General features: G+C 43.4%; 1 protein-coding gene across 1 annotated transcript; it reads left to right on the top strand.

The window, feature by feature from the left end:
* Nucleotides 1-16,670: 16,670 nt before the first annotated feature.
* LOC142571044 (uncharacterized) lies at nucleotides 16,671-19,339 on the top strand. Its single transcript, XM_075679342.1, has 5 exons — nucleotides 16,671-16,737; nucleotides 17,482-17,541; nucleotides 18,201-18,213; nucleotides 18,306-18,346; nucleotides 18,935-19,339. Exons 2-5 carry the CDS (start codon nucleotides 17,493-17,495, stop codon nucleotides 19,180-19,182), a joined length of 351 nt encoding a protein of 116 aa, XP_075535457.1. The 5' UTR covers nucleotides 16,671-16,737; nucleotides 17,482-17,492; the 3' UTR covers nucleotides 19,183-19,339.
* Nucleotides 19,340-21,686: the final 2,347 nt, after the last annotated feature.

Here is a 21,686-nt window from a genome sequence, read left to right as displayed (position 1 = left end):
TTTATTCCCAATTCTTCCCAATCGAGGTCTCTGAATACCTCCTCTAAACACGCTGTGAATAGCATTGGAGATATCGTATCTCCCTGCCTGACGCCTTTCTTTATTGGGATTTTGTTGCTTGCTTTATGGAGCACTACGGTGGCTGTGGAGCCGCTATAGATATCTTCCAGTATTTTTACATATGGCTCATCTACACCATGATTCCATAATGCCTCCATGACTGCTGAGGTTTCGACTGAATCAAACGCTTTCTCGTAATCAATGAAAGCTATATATAAGGGTTGGTTATATTCTGCACATTTCTCTATCACTTGATTGATAGTGTGAATATGGTCTATTGTTGAGTAGCCTTTACGGAATCCTGCCTGGTCCTTTGGTTGACAGAAGTCTAAAGTGTTCCTGATTCTATTTGCAATTACCTTAGTATATACTTTGTAGGCAACGGACAGTAAGCTGATCGGTCTATAGTTTTTCAAGTCTTTGGCGTCCCCTTTCTTATGGATTAGGATTATGTTAGCGTTCTTCCAAGATTCCGGTACGCTCGAGGTCATGAGGCATTGCGTATACAGGGTGGCCAGTTTCTCTAGAACAATCTGTCCACCATCCTTCAACAAATCTGTTGTTACCCGATCCTCCCCAGCTGCCTTCCCCCTTTGCATATCTCCTAAGGCTTTCTTTACTTCTTCCGGCGTTACCTTCGGGATTTCGAATTCCTCTAGACTATTTTCTCTTCCATTATCGTCGTGGATGCCACTGGTGCTGTATAATTCTCTATAGAACTCCTCAGCCACTTGAACTATCTCATCCATATTAGTAATGATATTGCCGGCTTTGTCTCTTAACGCATACGTCTGATTTTTGCCAATTCCTAGTTTCTTCTTCACTGTTTTTAGGCTTCCTCCGTTCCTGAGAGCACGTTCAATTCTATCCATATTATACTTCCTTATGTCAGCTGTCTTACGCTTGTTGATTAACTTCGAAACTTCTGCAAGTTCTATTCTAGCTGTAGGGTTAGATGCTTTCATACATTGGCTTTTCTTGATCAGATCTTTCGTCTCCTGCGATAGTTTGCTATTATCCTGCCTAATATCCTGCCTACCGACTTCCATTGCACACTCCTTAATGATGCCCACAAGATTGTCGTTTATTGCTTCAACACTAAGGTCCTCTTCCTGAGTTAAAGCTGAATACCTGTTCTGTGGCTTGATCTGGAATTCCTCTATTTTCCCTCTTACCGCTAACTCATTGATCGGCTTCTTATGTACCAGTTTCTTCCGTTCCCTCCTCAGGTCTAGGCTAATTCGAGTTCTTACAATCCTGTAGTCACTGCAGCGCACCTTGCCGAGCACGTCCACATCTTGTATGATGCCAGGGTTAGCGCAGAGTATGAAGTCTATTTCATTTCTAGTCTCGCCGTTCGGGCTCCTCCACGTCCACTTTCGGCTATCCCGCTCATCAGTATAGTGTTTTTTGTTTTGACTTTACCCATCGCCGAATCCACGTCTTCATAAAAGCTTTCGACTTCCAGGTCCTCATGATTGGATGTAGGGGCGTGGACCTGTACCACCTTCAATGTGTATCTCTTATTAAGACCTGCCACCCTCTCGTTAATGCTATTGAATTCCTGTATCATACCAGCTATATCCTTATTAATCAGGAATCCGACTCCTAGTTCTTGTCTCTCCGCTAAACCCCGGTAGCACAGTACTCGTCCGCTTTTTAGCACTGTATACGCGTCTTTTGTCCTCCTAACCTGACTGAGCCCTATTATATGCCAATTACTACCCTATAATTCCTCCAATAACACTGCTAGACTCGCCTAACTAGATAACGTTCTAACGTTAAACGTTGTCAGGTTAAAATTCCAATGCTGGCCTGTCCGGAGCCAGGGATTCTTAGCATGACTTAGTCACGTTCAAATATATAAATGCATGCCTTATTATTACTGCCACCATCATCTCGGCGGTTTCTTAAATCAGTACATAACTACTGTCCTCATGTCGACATCACTGTAGAGTAAGTAATTGGGGCCTTTTTGTTGCATTCTCCCGCTTTTTGAACCAAGGTTTCCGGCGGGTATAACTTGCTACCGCTTAGCGTCCTCCTCACTCGGGATATAAGGCTGAAGAAATTCATGTTCGAATTTCCTGTTCGAACTTCGTATGTCATATATATATAATCGAGTATGTTTGTTTCCGTTTTTCATGATGAACGTAAAAGCGTCAAAGTGTAACTATTTGTCATAATGCCAATATGTTCAGCCTTACCGGATCAGTATGTTACAAGCTGGTAAAGAAAACATGTCAATAGTTCTTTTTTTTCTCCAAACCAAGAGCACGGCTTTTGATGATGCAAAATCAAGTTGCTTGAAAGGGTAAGCTTTGTATGACGTGATATTTTCGCTTCTGGTACTTAGGCGTCCTCCCTGCATTGTTTTGGTTTTTTGGGCTTCTCAGTATTATTTTCTTTCTTCATGAAATATATCCCCGCAAATTTTCTAGTGAGCAGTTAAGGTTATTTGTTACAAAGATTCATTTGTTGTCTTGCTGAGTACATAAAGAAATTTATGCATGGTTTGCATTTTACAATAGCACCTTTTTCTAACCTAAATACACAAGATATGTGCCGGGGAAATGGTAAACGGAGGCACTGTACACCAGGAAAATTAATTTTCTTCCTTTTGCTTGAAGCTTTCGATTGGCCTTCCTAATTACAATTTTTCCCCAATATATTTACATTCGCGCAAGAACAATTTTTCTACATAACTGCGAGTGTTGACGTCATGGAGAAGAAGATGTACGGCAGCGGGTAACGCAGCTGCCGTAAAATATTTCTTCTCGATCTCCGTGAATCGCCACAACACACATAATTCGCAGGGCTATACACTACCTAGAATTATGTGCAGGGGCTGAGGCAGATGCACTGGAAAAGGCTGTGAAGGCCCTGGAGGCAGTGGGACAGCTCCTGCGGGGCAAAAATATTCTCTCAACCGACGATGTGCACGGACGTCTCAAGTGCGCCCTCAGCGCTGCGTCTAAGAATGACGAAGTCTCGATTGAAGAAAGCTCCGAGCTCATCCTGTCAATCCTCATTCATGGCGCTGTTCAGAAGTTGAACAAGGGCTAAGGACTCTCTCAAGTGACTAACCGAAACCACATAGCCAAGTTATGTTGTAAATGTGATCTCAAGTGAGAGTTTGAATATATAGGGCTCTCAGTGGTTGTCGCTTACTTCAGGAGAGTCGCCATGACACTGAAGGAAATAAAACTTCTGCGAATACAATTTAATCTAAGTGTTTCTTGAATCCTTCTATATGCTCGGTCTTTCCTCCTTAGAGAAAAAGAATTACGCTTTTTTATTAGAAATAGGCCTCGTTCACCTAATCAACCACGTCTTCTGCCAGTTGTCATTACAACGTGCAGAGAGAGTCACCTTTAGTTCTCGGTGCAATAGTCAACGAAGTATGTGAAGTCTGAAAGTTAATCGGTTCAAGAAATAATTATATGAATATTACGTGCCAGCGTCCCGACAGAATACTGCCAGAGAGATACAATATCAACGACTGTGCACTGTGCAGGTGGCTGGTATTGGGGTGACAGTAATCAAAAAGGGCCCCTCAACCACTCAGAGATCTAGAGCAAACGAAATGTTTCTTTTCGCCTTCGCTCCACTCCCAATCGGCGCTCTCTTCATTCTCGCCACTTACTTCTTTAGAAGACAAGTGGACACTGCTTAAGCACGAAACGTTACGGTCCCGCTTTTATAACGCGTTAATATCGTTAGGGTGCTTCACGCACTTTTCTGGGGCTGTGAAGTGTGTATAGATTTTTGTATCTAGCCGCTTCCTCGCCTGCCTGAATCTATGGGCAGTTCATGGTCGAATGGCCAGGGCATCTGGCTGCTGTGCTGAGGAATGGGGGGTTCTAAAGGAACCATCGGACCAACTTAGAGGTCGATGTATGTGGCAATGTGTCTTCATCGAACCTCTTTCACACCATTTCTTACTGTCGAATTGGTACTGGGCGGGTGCCGTTGCTGAATAAAACTCATTGACGCCATCTTAAATCACAGGGCATGTGTTACTTGGTCTGTGTTATCATTGAATGAACCTTTCTGATGCCAACTTGGGCAACTGGGTATGCGTCGCTCTTCAATGAAATTCTCTGACGCCCACTCTGCTAACAAGGTATGTGACACTGGGAATGTGACGCTTTCTAACGAAGCAAACAATACCATAAACAGACGTCACAAAGGTTCCTCACGGACAGCAACCCGATGCCTTAGCACGTTGTGCCACAAATGCACTGTGCATGTGCTGCTTTTCAATTAATGTCTTTCGCGACAATCTTTTAGCAAGATGCGCGATGAATGCGTTATGTATGTGCCACCTTTGAATGAACGTATCCGAAACTTGAGTCACTGATTATGTGCCACTGGCTCTGCAGCACTGGTTGTCACTTCAATAATGCGCCCTTCGTTACGAGTGGTGCGAAATATATGCAGCCAAGTTTCGGAAAAGCTACTGCTTTCTTTATAATTGCTTTCAAAATAGTCTTGTGTTTGACCCTACGATAAGTATGTTTTTATGGTTCGGAAGCCTTGCGCATAGTTGGCAAGAACAATGTTAGCAATAGTAAGAGAAATATGTTTTCACGTGTGTAGAAAAATCAACATATAACGATTACTGAGAGGAAAGCATCACAACGTTTAAACACGTCATGATGTACGTACGTGAACGTTTTACAGCTAACGGTTCTTTGTGCAAACTTTGGGTGTCAGTTTGTCACTTGAATATTAACTAGGACAATTTCCTTGTTTAGAAACGGGAATGACAGTGGAGTAAAAATTAATTTGTGCTGAAGTACTATCGTGGTGACTCAACCGACCACTACCACCAACCTCCCTCCAACATTCACTAGTGGAATAGGCACTCCTCGCCAAACACAAAGTCATCGGTTTGTCTATGGAGCAACAAATTAATTATCCCGCGATGTGAGAATGGCACGTATCTTACGCGGTACAACGTTTTCACGTCTACTACTTCGCAACAATTAAGGCTCATTCATAATAGGCCAACACGACACCGAAAGCCGTATGACGGCTGTCGGCGAGAGCGTTGTTTCCTTCGTGTCGGCGCCTCTGTCACACTGTACCCAAGCCGACAATCTGTTGATGGTCAGCAAAGGCTGTCGCCGACAGTCGGCAGACCCAAATCGGTGTCGTGTTGCCCTCCTTGTGTGAATGAGTTTTGACAGCCAACATTTATTCTACGTTTGCTTTACTAGTGATAATCGTGTAAAATAATAAACATTACATGTACACCTAGATCCAGAACAGATGCTGGTTTCTACACATGTAAATTATAGGCAACATGGTTTGATGTTATTACCGTTATCTAAGGCGCCACTTATATGACGGCATGTAGTCGGTAATGTTTGTATCAACGTATGGCACAACTATATGTGGAGAAGTTTCCAGCATTCTTGTGCTTTTTAACATTTGGAGAATCTCTAATAACATTCGTGAATGCGAGTGAAATATTTCACAGTCGTAGCAGCAGTCATGGCTTCGTTTGTTCTAAGCGATGATGCACTCTCTTTATTGTCGAAATCCTGACAGCATGGGAAAATTCGCTCGTGTGAATTGAGGGGGCGTTGTCTGGAAGTGAACCCGTGATTATGATTCACACAGCTGACGTCAAACGATCTCGCACAGAATTGCCTCTTCTGTTATCTAGCACGCACAACAGCATGTGTGCGAGCAAGTTTTTATCATGAATGCCTACAGAGCGACAACAGTCTCAGCATCTCTCAAACCCATTATTCAGCCTGGAAAAAAAATTGCGAATGCTCCTCCACCTGAGGCGGATTCTCAATCACAAAGAAACGTACTTGCATGAACTGCTTCATTCTCTGTCATGAATGAAGAATATGAACATATTTTTCCCGAAGACTGCACAGGCAAAAATGATTTGAATTAAATATCCTAGTTGCCAGATATCACGTAGTATGCACCATAGTCTTCAAGGAGTCGTAGTTTGTCGTTTTTTGTTATCGGCAGGGACATGAAAAAGTCCAAGCAGCTTTTCTAGCTTTTAGCTATTTCTCAAGCATTATTTCTTGTAACATTCACAATAAACATACACATTCACAATAAACATTCGCAATTAACAATAAACATTCATTGTGAAGGCTGGAAAGAGCTAAGTAACACATTGTATCGCCAGTTATACTTTTCATTCAAAAGTGAGCTTCGTTACTCTTCTTGCACTGTTATATTCATGAAAAGCGAAGATCTCCAGAACAAATTTGGAACTTTCAATGCTTCATTCACTATGTTAATCTTAACAAGTTTTGACTTCATGAAAGAAATATCTGCAGCAATAGCAGATAATATTATATCAACTGTTTCGTGTGTAGCATGCTTGAAAAAAACCTGTCCAGCGACTTGAAGCTCATGCTTGTTGTTGTATATATACTGTGAGAAACAATGAAAGGTGTCAACTCTATACATGATGACATACTGACACCGTCAGCAAACATTCAGACTTCAGCCTTCCAACTCGCTTTACTAGACGCTTTACATACAACATTTCAACTTGCAGCACAAGTCTCATCAGATTTTTTTGAACTTATGTGCGACAGGTATAAAGCACCATTACTTTCATAAGTGCGTATGATTTTGATACACGACAATGGTGTCAACAATTGTGTGCGAAGCGCGTGAGCGCCATAAAACGGATATGTATATGTTGCTCTAAGAGCCCATCACCTGGTTTTCTACTTAATCAGCAATAGTTCGGTGCTATTTATCTGCGACAGAGGCGGCTCCACGAAGATGCTTCAGACCTTCCTGTACACCACACTACTAACAGCTGCAATTAAGTGTCCACTGAGTGACTCTTCATGAACAATATGCCTTCGGTATTAACAGCAAGAGGACACCAAATAAAAAACGAAAATTACGTCGAGTCTTCCGATTAGTAACAGCGCCTGCAACAGAATGTATGTTTGTCGGAGAGTGATAGTCAAAGTAGAGATAAGGAATTCTACTTTGGATATACGACGTTATTTTCTCTTTTGTTTACTTTCGTCTGCAGCACCTGCGCTTGCATGCTTGGGACATGGTTGTTGCTTTCACACACAATGCACTCAGGAAATCAAGCGTAGCACGTTGCTGGTATTCGACCTTCGTGCTCTATATTCGTGTGCTTCGGCGTAGTGCATATAACCAGCCTTGGGTGACTGAAAAGCTCTGTTCGAATAACATGTTTCATTTTTGTTCTCTTTGTGAGCCCGAAGGCATTGGAACAAATAATTGCTATGTATATTTTCCGTGATAGCGATGATGCCATATGTATTGCGAGGTACCTATAGGCTGATGTGGCTTCAATAGAGAGATTATTCATCGTATAGGCGTTGGTATTTGGGGTGTAATTGCGCGTAAATATCATTGATTCGCACTTTTATTTTTCCATATGGCATACATCAAGATGTTGTCAATAAAGAAGTCTCAAGAAACACATGCTCCTTAGAACATTCTGAGTTCTTAAATGTTCATAACAATTATTTCCTCATTTGCTTGCGGTTCTATTACGTAGTTATGCACGTCATATAAACGTTTCACGCCATCAAAAAAAAATGGGACGAGAGAGAGCGGAAAACTAAAGTTCAGAGTGTGATGTCACGAGTAAGCATACCACGATTCTCCACCCGCCTCCATTTATAAAAAAATGACATTTTTTTCCTGCAGCCGAAGCCCTGTACACCTCCGCACTGCTTTTCTAGTCTGCCGACAGCTGGCTAGCCAGTAACGATGTAGCGGAACCGGCAGTGGTGTAGACATTCCTGGATAGGATTGTCGGTGTAGTCATGCGCCAGTGGATAGAATTGACTGTCAATACCGATGATACAGATGACTGCCAATACGGCCTGCTGCGGTGGCGTAGAGGTAGAGCATCCTCCTCGCGTACAAGAGGACCGTGGTTTGAATCCTGGTGCAGCGCAATATTCCGCCTGATAAAAAAATCCGCGTGTTGATAAAATTGCATAAACCGGCCTGGAGTGTGGCCTGATTCCAGTGACCAGAACCGGTCAAGACAAAATACACTATACTGATGGGCAACCTCAATGCCAGGGTAGGCAAGAAGCAGGCTGGAGGCAAGTGGGTGGGGGAATATGGCATAGGTACTAGGAATAGCAGGGGAGAGTTATTAGTAGAGCTTGCGGAACAGAATATTATGTCCGCAAGCGGGATAGCTGAAAATGGACGTGCAGGAGCCCGAAAAATGAGACAAGAGAGGAAATAGACCTCATATTCTGCGCAAGATGTGGACGTGCTCGGCAAGGTGCGCTTCAGTGACCATAGGATGGTAAGAACCTCAATTAGCCTATACTTGAGGAGGGAACGGAAGAAACTAGTACATAAGAAGCCGATCAATGAGTTAGCGGTAAGAGGGAAAACAGAGGAATTCCGGATCAAGCTACAGAACAGGTATTCAACTTTAACTCAGGAAGAGGACCTTAGTGCTGAGGCAATGAACGATAATCTTAAGGGCATCAATAAGGAGGGTGCAATAGAAATCGGTGGCAGCTCTGTAAGACAGTATACCAGCAAGCTATCGCAGGAGACGAAAGATATGATCAAGAAACGCCAATGTATGAAAGCCTCTAACCCTACAGCTAGAATTTAACTGGCAGTACTTTCCAAGTTAATCAACAAGCGTTAGACAGCTGACATAAGGAAGTGTAAAATGGATAGAATTCAACATGCTCTCAGGAACGGAGTAAGCCTAAAAGCAGTGAAAAACAAACTAGGAATAGGAAAGAATCAGAATTATGCGTTAAGAGACAAAGCCGGCAATATCATTACTAATATGGATGAGACGGTTCAAGTGGCTAAAGTGTTCTATACAGATGTATACAGTACCAGTGGCACCCTCGACGATAATGGAAGAGAGAATAGTCTAGAGGACTTTGAAGCCCCACAAGTAACGTCTGTGCCGTAAAATATTCTGGCGTAAAATTGTTGTCCTCGACTGTTCGTTATAAGTTTTACATTCGCTTATTCACTGTTTTGTACCCGTGCACCATTTTCTCGCCACATATTTCTGCAGATACTGAAGCAGATGCACTTCTGAAAACAGATAAGGCCTTGGAGACTGAGGGACGGCTCCTGCAGGGTGAAAATGTAGCCTAAAGCGACGAAGTCGGAGAATATTTTGTCAATGCTCTACAGGTTATGCCTAAGCATGGCGAAGGCTTGAGAGAAAATGGCTCTGAGTTCATCCTGCCAATTATGATTAGTGGTGTTGTTTAAGGTGCCATCGCCCACGTTGACCAGAAGAAGTTGAAGATGGGCTAAGGACACTGCCAGGGAAGAACTACAATGTGATCAGAAAAAATACTACCAGGAATTGCGGAGCCAGTTACTTGCTTATGATTTGTAGAGTCACATGATACGGCATGAAATAAAGGTTTGCTGCATGCATTGAATTTGAAGCCTGTCTTGCTGTCTTTCCTATGCGCTTCTATTTCTTATTAGAACTCTAAATATCGCTCTCACATGCAAAACTGAACCTTATTCATGTGTTTATGTCCCTTTTCAACGGGCTGTGCTATTGATTATTAGAGAGGAAAAAGAACGGCGCAAGAACTCGATGGAGCGAGGCCGTACACATTACGACAATACCAATGGTGTGCGAGTACACAACCACATTGTTCAAGTCATTGATGCATTACAAGGAAGCCTACCACGAGCACTGAATATCCTCCAGAACCTAGTCAGATAACTATAAACGCGTTCACTCACTCAAAAAAAGTTCAAGCTCTTACAAATATACACCAGCCTTGGTCAATGATTGCTGCTCCTACTCCTGCTGTGGTTTTCGAGCAAGAAAGTTCCAGGTTAGGACAGCACTCATAGAACTAATTGTATTATATGTATTCCCAAGTTTACTACCCCGGCAAGTGTGCTAGTAGCGAGTTATATTCTACTCAGAATGCCGCAGTAAAAAAATTTGGCCGATGACATCGCTTCTTGTATGCAATCTTTGAGCATAGCTGTTACCTTATTTCAACAATAGGCAACCGCATAGAGAACACGCAGTGCTTAAAGGAGGTGGTTCTGTGTTTGGGATTGGAGTGGCAGCAAACACCGCGATCCACGGCTATCGAGGCGGCGCTCCGGCGACGCGCCATCTCGCCACCTTAAAGTGGGTCACTGCTATTGTGGGGGGAGGGAGATTAGCAGTCATCATTTAGTGCTCCTTCTGAGGTGGGATGAGGAAATGGGTGGAGAACAGGGCAATTGAGCAGGGGTTACACACCCATTCACTCACAGACATGCCTTAATATGGTCGCACAAGGTTAGCGTGGGAAGTAGAAGTAAGGGGACGCAACGCTATAACTGCCTTTCTTGTCACCGCAACGGCACTGTGCCACGTAAGGGAAGGTATAGCCAGAGAGTGCAGGTGGAAGAAGGACAGCCAGGCGCAAGCACTACCAGAGGCGACAAATGCCACTGAGAAACGCACCCAGCAAACGGGCAAGGGAGAGACACGGCTGAGAGCCATACAGCCACGTGGCGCGGATACGGAGGAGCGAAGTGCGATGGATCACGCGCGAGGCGGCAAATAGAGCCCGCCGCCGGCACCGCGGCAGTGCCCACGACAGCGGGACAAGGGACAGCGAAGGCGGAGTGGACGGTAGTGGCAAGAGTCACCGTAACGGCGCAACGCGGAGGAAGGGGGGCGAGAGTATGGGCGAGAACACGTCATCAGGCTTTAGAGGACAAAGATCGAGAGATGGCAGCACAGTCAGTGATGGCGAAAGCGAGAGATGGCAGCAGGACTGCGCGCAGCATGAGCAGCGTGCGGATGATGAACTTGGTTACCGCATGGCGGACGGCGATGGCGAAGCAAAACGCAGGAACGGGCGCGAAAGAGCGGCGCTATAAAAAACATGAACTGTACCGAATATCCGCAACGCGTAACAAATGCGTACATCACAGCAATTTGAACACCAGAAAATGCTACCAACACACGTGCTCTATATGAAGCGGACAAATGGTAAGGACAACCTCCACAATGTATGGAGCTTGAATCCTGTGCAAGTAAACACACATTCCATCATTGGTTATGAGAGCGAAAGAGAGAACTTAATTTGCTGGCGAAACTAAATCCCATTTGTAAGCTGAAAGTCATTGCTTAACACTTCGAAGTGCATGATCATAGCTGGCTATTAACACTGAAGCAGCCTTTCGACAGCAAGAAAATGAATCATTTTTTCTAGGTTTCAGCATTGAATACCAGGCAATTCAAGAGGGCATACAATTCTATAAATAGAATCTATTTGGGAATGCCAGATAGGAATGAGCATTGAGGCTCTCCTTTGTGCTTTCTTCGTTTGGCTGAGCAATCTAGTTTAGAATGACTCCATTAGCACATCATGTCAAAGTTGACCTAATGCAGATTAATTACATGACTAGCTAAAAATATCTGGATGATTGCTAAAAATAACTGTAAAGGAACTATAAAATTTATGTCCGATATTAATATTATAACCACATTATTTCTTTGAACAAAACAGGTTAACGGTGGTAGGCATGCGAGGCGGAGCCGACACGTGCGAAACCCTACGGCAAGAAAACCTGTCATGGGCCTACGTTGCTGCATTGTGCGTAGCACGTATTGGCATGGATTCCTTGTTAGAGGTTCCCGGTATAATAAGAGCGGGAACCATAGGACCACAAATTGGGCTACAGGCGTGTCTTTCAGAATGCTATAACGTCCCATACAGCTTTCTACACAAGTGACAGTATATGCCCAAAAATTTGATGTGTCGACATTGCGGCTGTAGAAATATCCATGGAGAACGTCTATATATATATTCAGAGTACAAGTTGCCGTGGAGCATATATATATCTGCGTCTGTGTGGTCTGCTTGTGTGTTCACAGCACACCAGCCACTGTGGACGAAGCAGGCTAGCGCTTAGGAAACCCTTCGCAACACAATTTCCATTCCGCGATCAGTAATCACACAAACATCATTGGCGTCTTCCTTCAGGGGCGTATATGGGCTTTCGGGTTCTTGCTTATTGCAGCGTTTGGTTCAAGAATATGGCAAGGAGTTGGCAGCGGTTTGGAGCAATCATTAGCATTATAAGGTCCTTTCTCCAGAAGTTAACGCTGGGCACGAGTAGCGCAATAATCTCGTTGCGCAGGCAGGACTTTCCTACAGCCAAAATCTGAACACTGCATATACGATGAGGGCAGCTATATTGGCTTGCCTCTAGCCCATTGCATTTCTTGTAGCACTGGTAGAATGACACGGATATAGAAGACACATGGGACAACATGCAGAACTGAGCAACCAGCTTCGTACAGTTGTTTGCGAACGCCGTCTATCTTCGGACCGAACATGAGAAACCGCCATGCGCAGTCCAAAACAAATTTAAACGTCAAAACGTTTTCAAATTGCAAATGGCCCGTATTATTTCCGCTTAGTTAAGACAGGTCAGCGCATAACATATTGTACGCGCTTTCTCCCATTACATGAAAGGAATTATTCGGCGTGTGCCCGAAAACCTGACAGCAAGCATTCCGGGGCATCGCACCAGTCGCGTTCTTGAAATCGCAATCATGCAATAACCGCACTCCTAAAATCGCATTGCGACGCTTGTGACTGGACCGAATTTCGTCCTTCCACTCGCCGCATGTGAAACAGCCTTTCCTGCGGCAAGCGTCGACGACGGCGTCGGCGGCGTAACCGAGTGAACGAGCAGAGTGTAAGATGAGCGAGCGAACGAGGAGAGGGAGATGAAAGACGCCAGCCACGAACAGCTCAGACCAATCAGAGCGGCCCATTCAGTGACGTGCGCGCAGGAAACTCGTTTCATGTGTACCCGCCCGACCACTGCATGAGCATTCGTATGTGGTCTCAGCCGAGCCGCTCATATCGAACTATCGTCTGCTCGCGGCAGTTCTCGCTTGCGCCTGGTTGATTTCCTTGGCTTGGCCTTGTTCGCGCTTGTTTCGATTGTCATGGTATGAGATGGTTTTGTAATCTAATTGTATGCGCGACGCGAATAGTGTAGTACTTTATGGAAGTCATGCGTAACCAGCACTTTCATATCAACCTTTAGCGAGCCATGTATAAAACGACGTGCTGGAACTGCAGATCAGACCATGCGACGATCGCCCTGTATTCTACATGTCTCTCGGAAAATTTGTCCGTCAAAATATTGCGAAATGAAAACACGCTAGAGCTCAGTTTCAATTTCTGCTTAGGAAGTATCGCAATCATCGGGAATTTTTTTTCAAACAAGTGACGTGCATTTCTGGCTCAAAAGCACGTCCAGCTCAGGCAGTGGCTTCACGTTGATTTAGGCATATTCGTCGCAGATCACTTACGTTGATCTTGATAAGGCGGCGTCGCCCCATTATCGCATTTCTGGAATACAGACGGATGGAACAATATACCATTTACTGATACAGTGCAGATAGAAAAATGACACAGCATTCATTGTGTTGATTTTACCGTGCACAGTACTTCAACACTAAATAATATCGTTCGAAGCAATGGAAGAATTAAATCCACTACAGACAGAATATTAGCACGGATACGTAAGACCCAGGCATGTACCTACGAGCTCGTTTTACTAGAACACTTTACACTTAATACACTAGAGCTGTTAGCCTCTATTTCGCCGGCATTTTCTGTGCCCGCGTCTGACAGCAAAATATGGGCCGATCCCGGTGGCAGTGTAGGACCCGCAGCCATGCCTCCTACTTCCACAAAACAGAGGCTCCAACAAATAGAGTGAAAAAATCCATAGTGAGCGTAAGAATCGCTTGGCGTGCGGGCGTGGCTTCCTCTTCACGGGAGTCGATGCAACTTCACTGCGACGACCCTCTCAACTAAAACGATGTGGCCCGAGATGCGGGAGCTGGAAAGGAGCGTCTCCCACTGCTCTCAGGGGAGGGGGCAGGAGGGGGGTTAGAGGAGGCAATCTGGATTTTGTTAACAATCAGGGACTGTTCCTAGCTGTTCGCAATATTTACATTGTTCAGCCGCACCCATCAAGAAACGGACCGTGCATGCATTTCTTGGAATCATACATACAACATACAGAGCAGCATATATTTTTATATTAAACCAGCCCAAAACAATCAGCCGAACCACACATTTATCGTCAGCCGATCCTGATAACAATGCCATGCGCATAGCGCTCCCGGCAGGCCATTCCCGGTAAAAATTACTGCTGTGTAAGCTTCCACTGCGACGGCAGCTTGGGATGTGGGAGGTGACATCCTCAGCCTTTCGCATATAAAACAATCAGCCTAGCAACTCTTGTCAATGTTGTTGCAGCACCCTTAAGGGTGGCGGCGGCCTGATAAAAATATCAAAATTCCATTACTCTAAATTGCGCTTTTCTAAAGCAATAAAGCATTGCGTACGCCCTTAAGCAGTTGTAGTGGCGCTTTTCAACAGCTTTGCTGGACATACGCTTCTGCAGGGCCGGGATGGCGAGTGAATATTTATTCGCACTTTCAGCACAGCTCTAATGAGAAGTGTTCCAAGATACATGTGACCTGTTTTAGGGCTTGTCGTTACGTCGGTACGTAAGGGATCAAATTCGCTGGCCATCATTGCGTTCATTGGCGCTTTACGTTTTCATGTGTTGTCTTGACGGGAAAATTGTGCAATCCAAGATGTGCGGGACTTACGCTTGTGTAGAACCAAGTTTGTTAGCCAGTCAAACACAAAGGGAAGGAAAATATTTCAGGTTACATAACAGCTGCAATGATGTCGTTGCCTGTGTAGTAAATGACGTGATGGAGTGCAAAGAAAGTGCGCAGTCATAAAAAATATTTAAAACTGCATGTCAATAGAGTTTTAGAATGGTCCGACAGCGCACATTAGAAAGGAGGTAGGGCAAATGTAATATTTAGTTTTCTGCTGATCTCTATAGTGGCTTATGGCACCCTCGACAAACAGCACCTGTTCACGGCGGGTTACCCTGAGGCGATGGCATTTGAATGAAATGACGACTTGGTGAACATCGATAGGATTTGTCGAGGACTTGTGTGCAGGAAATATGTTGAGGCCTTGTTGCGAAGCTAGTGATGCGGGAAGTGCGCGGTCATACGCGGACGCTGCGACACGGCATTGATCCAAAGCTGAGATCGCACATAGGGAGCTACTTCGCAGCTGCAGTAAACGCATCAGCCAACGCCGACTTACAAGAACTACATTGCCTGGTTGTATTCGGCATCTATAATTAGTTTCGCATTATTCTGGTGCAAGAAATTTCTGGTAAAGTCTATGCTTGTGGGCCAGGAGCGGAAAGAGGAGTCTTACGTTCATGGCAACACAAAGCCGGAACAGTTGCCTAATTTTGAGAGCAATAATTTTGATTGCCCTGTAATCAGGTGAAGAGGGTGCTCACGCTAATGTACAGAAATGATGTTTCGTGCGGCGGGGCACGCACTTTGTTCATAATTTGCCGTGGCTGTTTGTCTAAAACGCCGTCAACGTGCGTGATTCATGTCATCTCCATGAAAATAGTTTCAAAGTTTTATTATTGAAATCACTAAAGAACATTTGATCAACAATAACTGTGAGTTGTGTAACGGAGAATCCATTAACAAGCAGCTAACCTAGTAATATTTTTATAACGCTTAAATTCTTTTTACGATGCATTTGCGAATAAATAAAAAAGGTCATACTCTCTGACAGCTTGGGAAGTAAGGATATAGCCTCATGTCATCACGGATGAACTTTAGTTGGCAGTGAAAGCAAAGCTATTGTGAGATTGCTTCTCAGCTAGTGTTCATGAACCAAGTAGTCCGGCAGCGTGTAACAGAACTATTGGTTTTTTGAAACTCTGTCAGCGTAGTCTCCACGTGCGGATGTTTCGTATTCGCCCGAACATAGAAAAGAAAAACATATAAATAAGTGACATTTACCGCGTAGTGCTGTGTTTTGTCTTATTCCACAATTCGAAATGCTATGCATACGTGTTCTTTTTCAAAGCTAAAGCTATTGCAGATGAGAATTGTGGCTCCATTCGAAGCGCTCCTGTACGCGCTTTGCATTCGTTGATTTTCATTCCCAGCCGCAGAAACCTGTTGCCGAGTATAGAAACAAAGGATTTGCAAAGGTAAATTACGTCACCTTCACGTGGAAATAAAGTAATAGCACTTAAATAGGCTGAAGAAACAGCGTCGAAGAAATGTATCGTGCATTATGACACCATTCAACTGAAGCACAGTGCTTAAAGCGTACAAAAACTTAATGATCTTTTCCAATGTTTCCTCAATATAACAGACCAAACATAATCGCAACTGATGTAGGGATGCTGTAAAATATCTTTCTTTCGTCTTCATCCCCATGAAAGAAAATTTTCCAACTGCTCTACGTCGATGTTACCCTTTACCGACTGAGAGAGAGGAATTCCTGCTCACGCTCAGTTTGCAGTTTTTTTTTCCTTTCGTCACATTTCTTTATTTCACTCCAATTGCTCTTCACTGCGGCGCCGACATCGCGATAACATTTTTCCGGCAAGGTAGATGAACGTCCTATTATTCCCGTGACTGACGCGTGGAGATTGGAAAACCCCAGAGATTACATTGTGTGGAACTCAGTGGTAGCCGTGTGTATGAGTATATAAGGAATGTCAAATTTTCATGAAGCAACAACTTGTCAGCCGACCACCAGGCAGCAGAAGAAAGCGGTGAGTATCAACTTTGTTTTAAGTATAGGTGGATGCTGCTCGCTTAGAATAGGCGTGAATAATTGGCAGAGTTCTCTTTTTCTTCTTTATTAATTTTCTTTTTAATGCGTCACATGTCCCTGACAGTTATTAGAGATCACATTGCCATCCATGGGTTTCCGGTAATATATGCAATAAAAGAATTTCTCGCGTTCTGTTTAAAATGCCACTAACGCTTGAGAAGACTGAGGGTTAACCGAGGGCACCTATTTTTATTCATCATATCATAAGAAGCCTGCAAACAATGTCACCAAGGGCAACCTAGGAGAAATTACTTGTCTTACTTGTAATAACGCTCAAATCATTCAAGACATCTAATCTCTTTTATATTCAAGACCTCTAATTAAAAAGGCTTCTTTAAGGCGTTGCCACATTTCGAAATAAATGTTTCTGAATTTTCATGTTTACAAACCAATGTATATGCCACTTAAGAATGTTCCCGTCATGCCCTGGAAGGGCTAAAAATTTCTTGGTTGTAGATCTTCAAATCTTGTTTGAAGTCGAAGTTTACAAATTTCACACATTTTTTTGGCTGGCTTAGCTTAGGTATTGGGATACCGACCCAATAATATTCCTAAGTAGTATGTCGCACCAATATTTTCAAGGCCGTCGTTGAATAACTTTCACAATTGAAGGCTCCCCGCTGCTTTTGTGTAATGCAATGATTTTTGTCTCTGTGTGTGTGTGTGTGACCATCCTATGCAGACCATTTCACCATGAAGACTTGTTTGTGGCTCACTCTGCTATCCGTCGTCACCGTAGCATGTGAGTCTTGAGCATGTCCTAATTCGACGCGTTGCATGTAATAAAAGCTAGCTAAACTAGGAATATGATGACGTTTAGGTGTCGCACCAGTGTGTCAGTTTGAGCAAACGAGGACGCATTAGGAGCTTGGTTGGTGCCGGCAGACGACACTTCACGTGAGGTTTCCTAGAAGCAAATCCATGTGAGAAAGTCAGAGTAAATTATTTGCACTAGCGTCTGTCGCGTTGTAAGCAAAATATTCTCTTTGTCAAATTGTAAGGATTGTCTTCTCATTCATGTGCTATTTTTTCCACACGGTAACTTAAGACAGCAAGGAGAAGGAACAGAAATCTCTAGCGTCCTCTGGAGCATAAGCGGAGTGAATTTCCAAGCGTACCACGTGAAACTAAATTGACATCGTGGGCGCACTGTTAACGGCGTTACCTATCCCGTACGAACGAATTCAAATCCGCATTCCTTTGATATTCAAGTCACTGCACTATCTGCGACGAAAACATACATGCCAAATCGGATGGTATTTCCATGCATGTATTATAGAACCTATATTATATTTCACTTGGCATTACCACAACAATAATTTGCATTAGCGTTTAGGGATTTTCAAAGAACAGTGGCTCTAATACATTCTTTTTGTTTTTGTTTTTTCATATGCAATGAAGATGGTGCAACACTGTGAGTATTTGTGTTGATGTAATATATCAAACGAGAAGAGTATTTTACGCCCGAATATTGTGCTTATCTGGGGCGCCTTATTTCTTTTGTAGAGCGCCGCAGGTGGCCTTGGCTAAGCCTGTTCTTCCTAAACGTAAGCATTCAATACTGTACCATGTCACTCCGCATTCATACTTTCTGACTCTGCTTCATACAGATACTGTGCACGATGTCAGGAATATAATATCATTACTTAAGCGCATTTTTTAAGCAAATACATTTCGCACAAGTTATGCGCTTTTTCTCCATCTTCTACGCAAGTAAGTAAATTGCGCCTCAAATATATTAAATGGTTTGTATAACAGCACTGTTGTGACATACGGAACTTCAAAATGACAGAAGCATCTCCATTTCAAGTTAGCCCATTCTGAAAATGAATTACCGCTGAAGGTATGCACAGAAATATTGCAACGGGTGTGTTGACCCCCATTATGAGAACTCATATTGTTATGGTGTTTTTCCAATTCTGTTAAGAGTACGAAATGAGGGATATTCTTAAATATGCGCAGTTGCTTATAGTAGGCATGGATCTGCCCCATAGCAAACAAACCTTATCACTTTGTGAAACATATCATCGCAGATGACGTAAAACAGTTGTCTTCGATTATCCATCATTACGTTTACATTCGCTAATTGACAATTTTGTAGATATGGACCATTTTCTCGCCTCCAATTTGTGCAGAAGCTGAAGCAGATGCACTTGAGAAAGCTGGAAAGACCCTGGAGACAGTGGGACGGCTTCTGCAGGGCGAAAATGTGGCCTTAGACGAGGAGGTGCAAGAACACTTGGTCAACGCTCTCCGGGTCGCGTCTAACAATGGCGAAGTCTTGACCGAGGAAGGTTCCGAGTACATCCTGCCAATCATCATTCGTGGTGTTGTTCAGGGTGCCATCGCCCACGTTGTTCAGAAGAAGTTGAACAAGGGCTAAGCACACCGTCATTGAAGAACTACTACGCGTTAACTGCAACCTGCCGAAAAAAAAACGAATACCGGGAATTCCCGAGCCGGTTACTTGTTCATGGCTTGTAGAGGCACATGTGATTTACGGCTCGAAATAAAGCTTTGCTGAGTGCATTGAATTTCAAGTCTGTCTTACTGTCTTTGCTTTGCGCTGCCCTTTCCTATTGTAAATAAGAATGTGGCTCTCGCATGCCAAACTGAATATTATTCATCTGTTTATTCTCATTTTCATCGCGCTGTATTCATGTTGACTAGATAAGAAAAGGAATGGCGGAATAACTTGATGCAGCGAGACCGTACACATTAGGATAGTACCAATGACGGGCGAGTACGCAATACGATTGTTCAAGTCATACATACATGACAAGGCAGCCTACTGCGAGCAGTAAATATCCTCGAGAGAACCCTCGTCCGATAACTCTAAATGCGTTCACTCACTCAAAAAAAAAGTTCAAGCTTTTGCAAATACACATAAGCTCTTTTAGAGCCGCAAACCCCGTTTATGGAAGTCTAAAACGCATCCTCAGCTATCGGTGGTAAAGCTTTTCTACCCCGGCACGTGAAGAAAAGCACTGTTGAAGCGACGCTTCCTAGGCAAACCTTTCCGCACACTACTGGCTTTGGTTAATGCGGGGGGTGTTGCTCCTGCTGTTATTTGCTAGAAAGAAAGTTCAAACACAGCACAACACTTTAGAAATAAGTGACTTACATGTATCCCCATGTGTTCTACCCCCTGCAAAGGTGCTTGCAGCCACCTGCATTCTCCACGGTATCCGCAGTGAAACAAAGAAATGTACCGAATATCGCCGGCGCGTTAAAAATGCGTACATCACAACGATTTCAACCCCAGAAAGTGGTACCAACACACGCGCACTATAGGATACGAAGAAATAATAAGGACAAACTCCACAATGTATGGATCCTGAAACTTGTGAAAGTCAACAGTTTTTTTTCTATTGTTGTTAATGATAGGGAGAAAAAAAGTTGTTTGTTCACGACCGCAAAATATTTCGCGAAAAACTAAACGATTTTGATAATGCTAACATACACACCTAAACAGCACGCGTGCCGTACTAATATTTATTTATCGCCTCGTTGGTAGTGTGTATATATTCCGTTTTCCTCTTCTTTGTAATTCTCTTTTTTGTACCTATTATAATCAATGTGCACTTTCTTATGTTACTTTCTTATGAAGCTGTACAAGTTTGATGCACGGCCGCCCTTATGTAATGCCCTCACGCCCTTAAGGTTGAATAAATGAAATGATACAAAATCCCACTTATAAGCTCAGAGTCATTGCTTAACACATTCGAAGTGAATAATTTAAGCTTGCTATCACAACTGAACCATCATTTCGACAGCACGAAAATGAATCAGTTTTTCTAGGCTTCAGTATTGAATGGCACGCAATTCAAGAGGGCATAAAATTATGCCACTAAAATCTCTGAGGGAATGCTAGACAAGAATGAACATTGTGGCTTTCCTATAGGCTTTCTTACTTTGGCTGAGTAATCTAGTAAAAGAACCCCAGGTGGTCCCAATTTCCGGAGTCTCTCACTACGGCGTGCCTCATAATCAGAAGGCGGTTTTGGCAGGTATAACCCCATTATCCAATCTTATCTAATCTACTTCGAGTGACTCCCAATAGCCCGTCGTATCAACGTTGACCTAATACAGGCGAAGTACACGAATATCATAAAGATTCTTGGTGATTGCCCTAAATAACGGCGAAGGAACTATAACATTTAGCACTATTAGAAATATGACAATAATAATATTTATTTGAACAATACAGTTTAGCAGTTTGTGGTATGCAAGGCTGAGCAGAAAGGTGAAAATCCCCACTGCAAGCGTACCTGCCATAGGCCTAGGTTGCTGAGATGTTCATAGGGCGCATTTGCATGGTGTCTTTTTAAGAGGTTCCTGGTATAAAAGCAGCGCAAGGCAAAGGACAACAGATTGGACTACAGATATGTCTTTTAGAATGCTTTGATGCCCCATATAGGCATCCATACATGTGGCCGTATCTGGGCATAACTTTGATGTGGCGATTTTGCAGCTTTAGAAATACTCATAGGGAACGTCTGCATATATGAAGAGCACGGGTTGCGCTTACATATATATATATATATATATATATATATATATATATATATATATATATATATATATATATATATATATATATATACGTGTATGTGTTTTCACAGAACAACAGCCGCGATGGACGAATCGGGCTAGCGCTGAGGCTACGTTTCGCAACATAAATTTCTTTCCACGTTCGCTAATCACGCACACTGATTATTAGTGTGCTCCTTCTACGCCAGACCCGGGCTTTCGGGTTCGTGCTTCTTGCAGCGTTTGGTGCATAAATATGGCTAAGAACAGGCACCACTTATGCGCAATAACGAGCATTAAACAATCATTTTTACAGAAGCTAGCGCTGGGAACAAGCAGCGCAAAGATCTCGTT

Source organism: Dermacentor variabilis, chromosome 2 (assembly GCF_050947875.1).
Source record: "Dermacentor variabilis isolate Ectoservices chromosome 2, ASM5094787v1, whole genome shotgun sequence".
Taxonomy (NCBI): domain Eukaryota; kingdom Metazoa; phylum Arthropoda; class Arachnida; order Ixodida; family Ixodidae; genus Dermacentor; species Dermacentor variabilis.
This window is presented reverse-complemented; position numbering and strand designations above follow the sequence as displayed.

Bases quoted from the DNA above. Each gene is read 5' to 3' on its own strand.
- LOC142571044 (XM_075679342.1), top strand. From the start codon at position 17,493: ATGAAGACTTGTTTGTGGCTCACTCTGCTATCCGTCGTCACCGTAGCA. The intron at 18,347-18,934 runs GTAAGCATTCAA...CAATTTGTGCAG, and splicing joins TAAGCCTGTTCTTCCTAAAC to AAGCTGAAGCAGATGCACTT.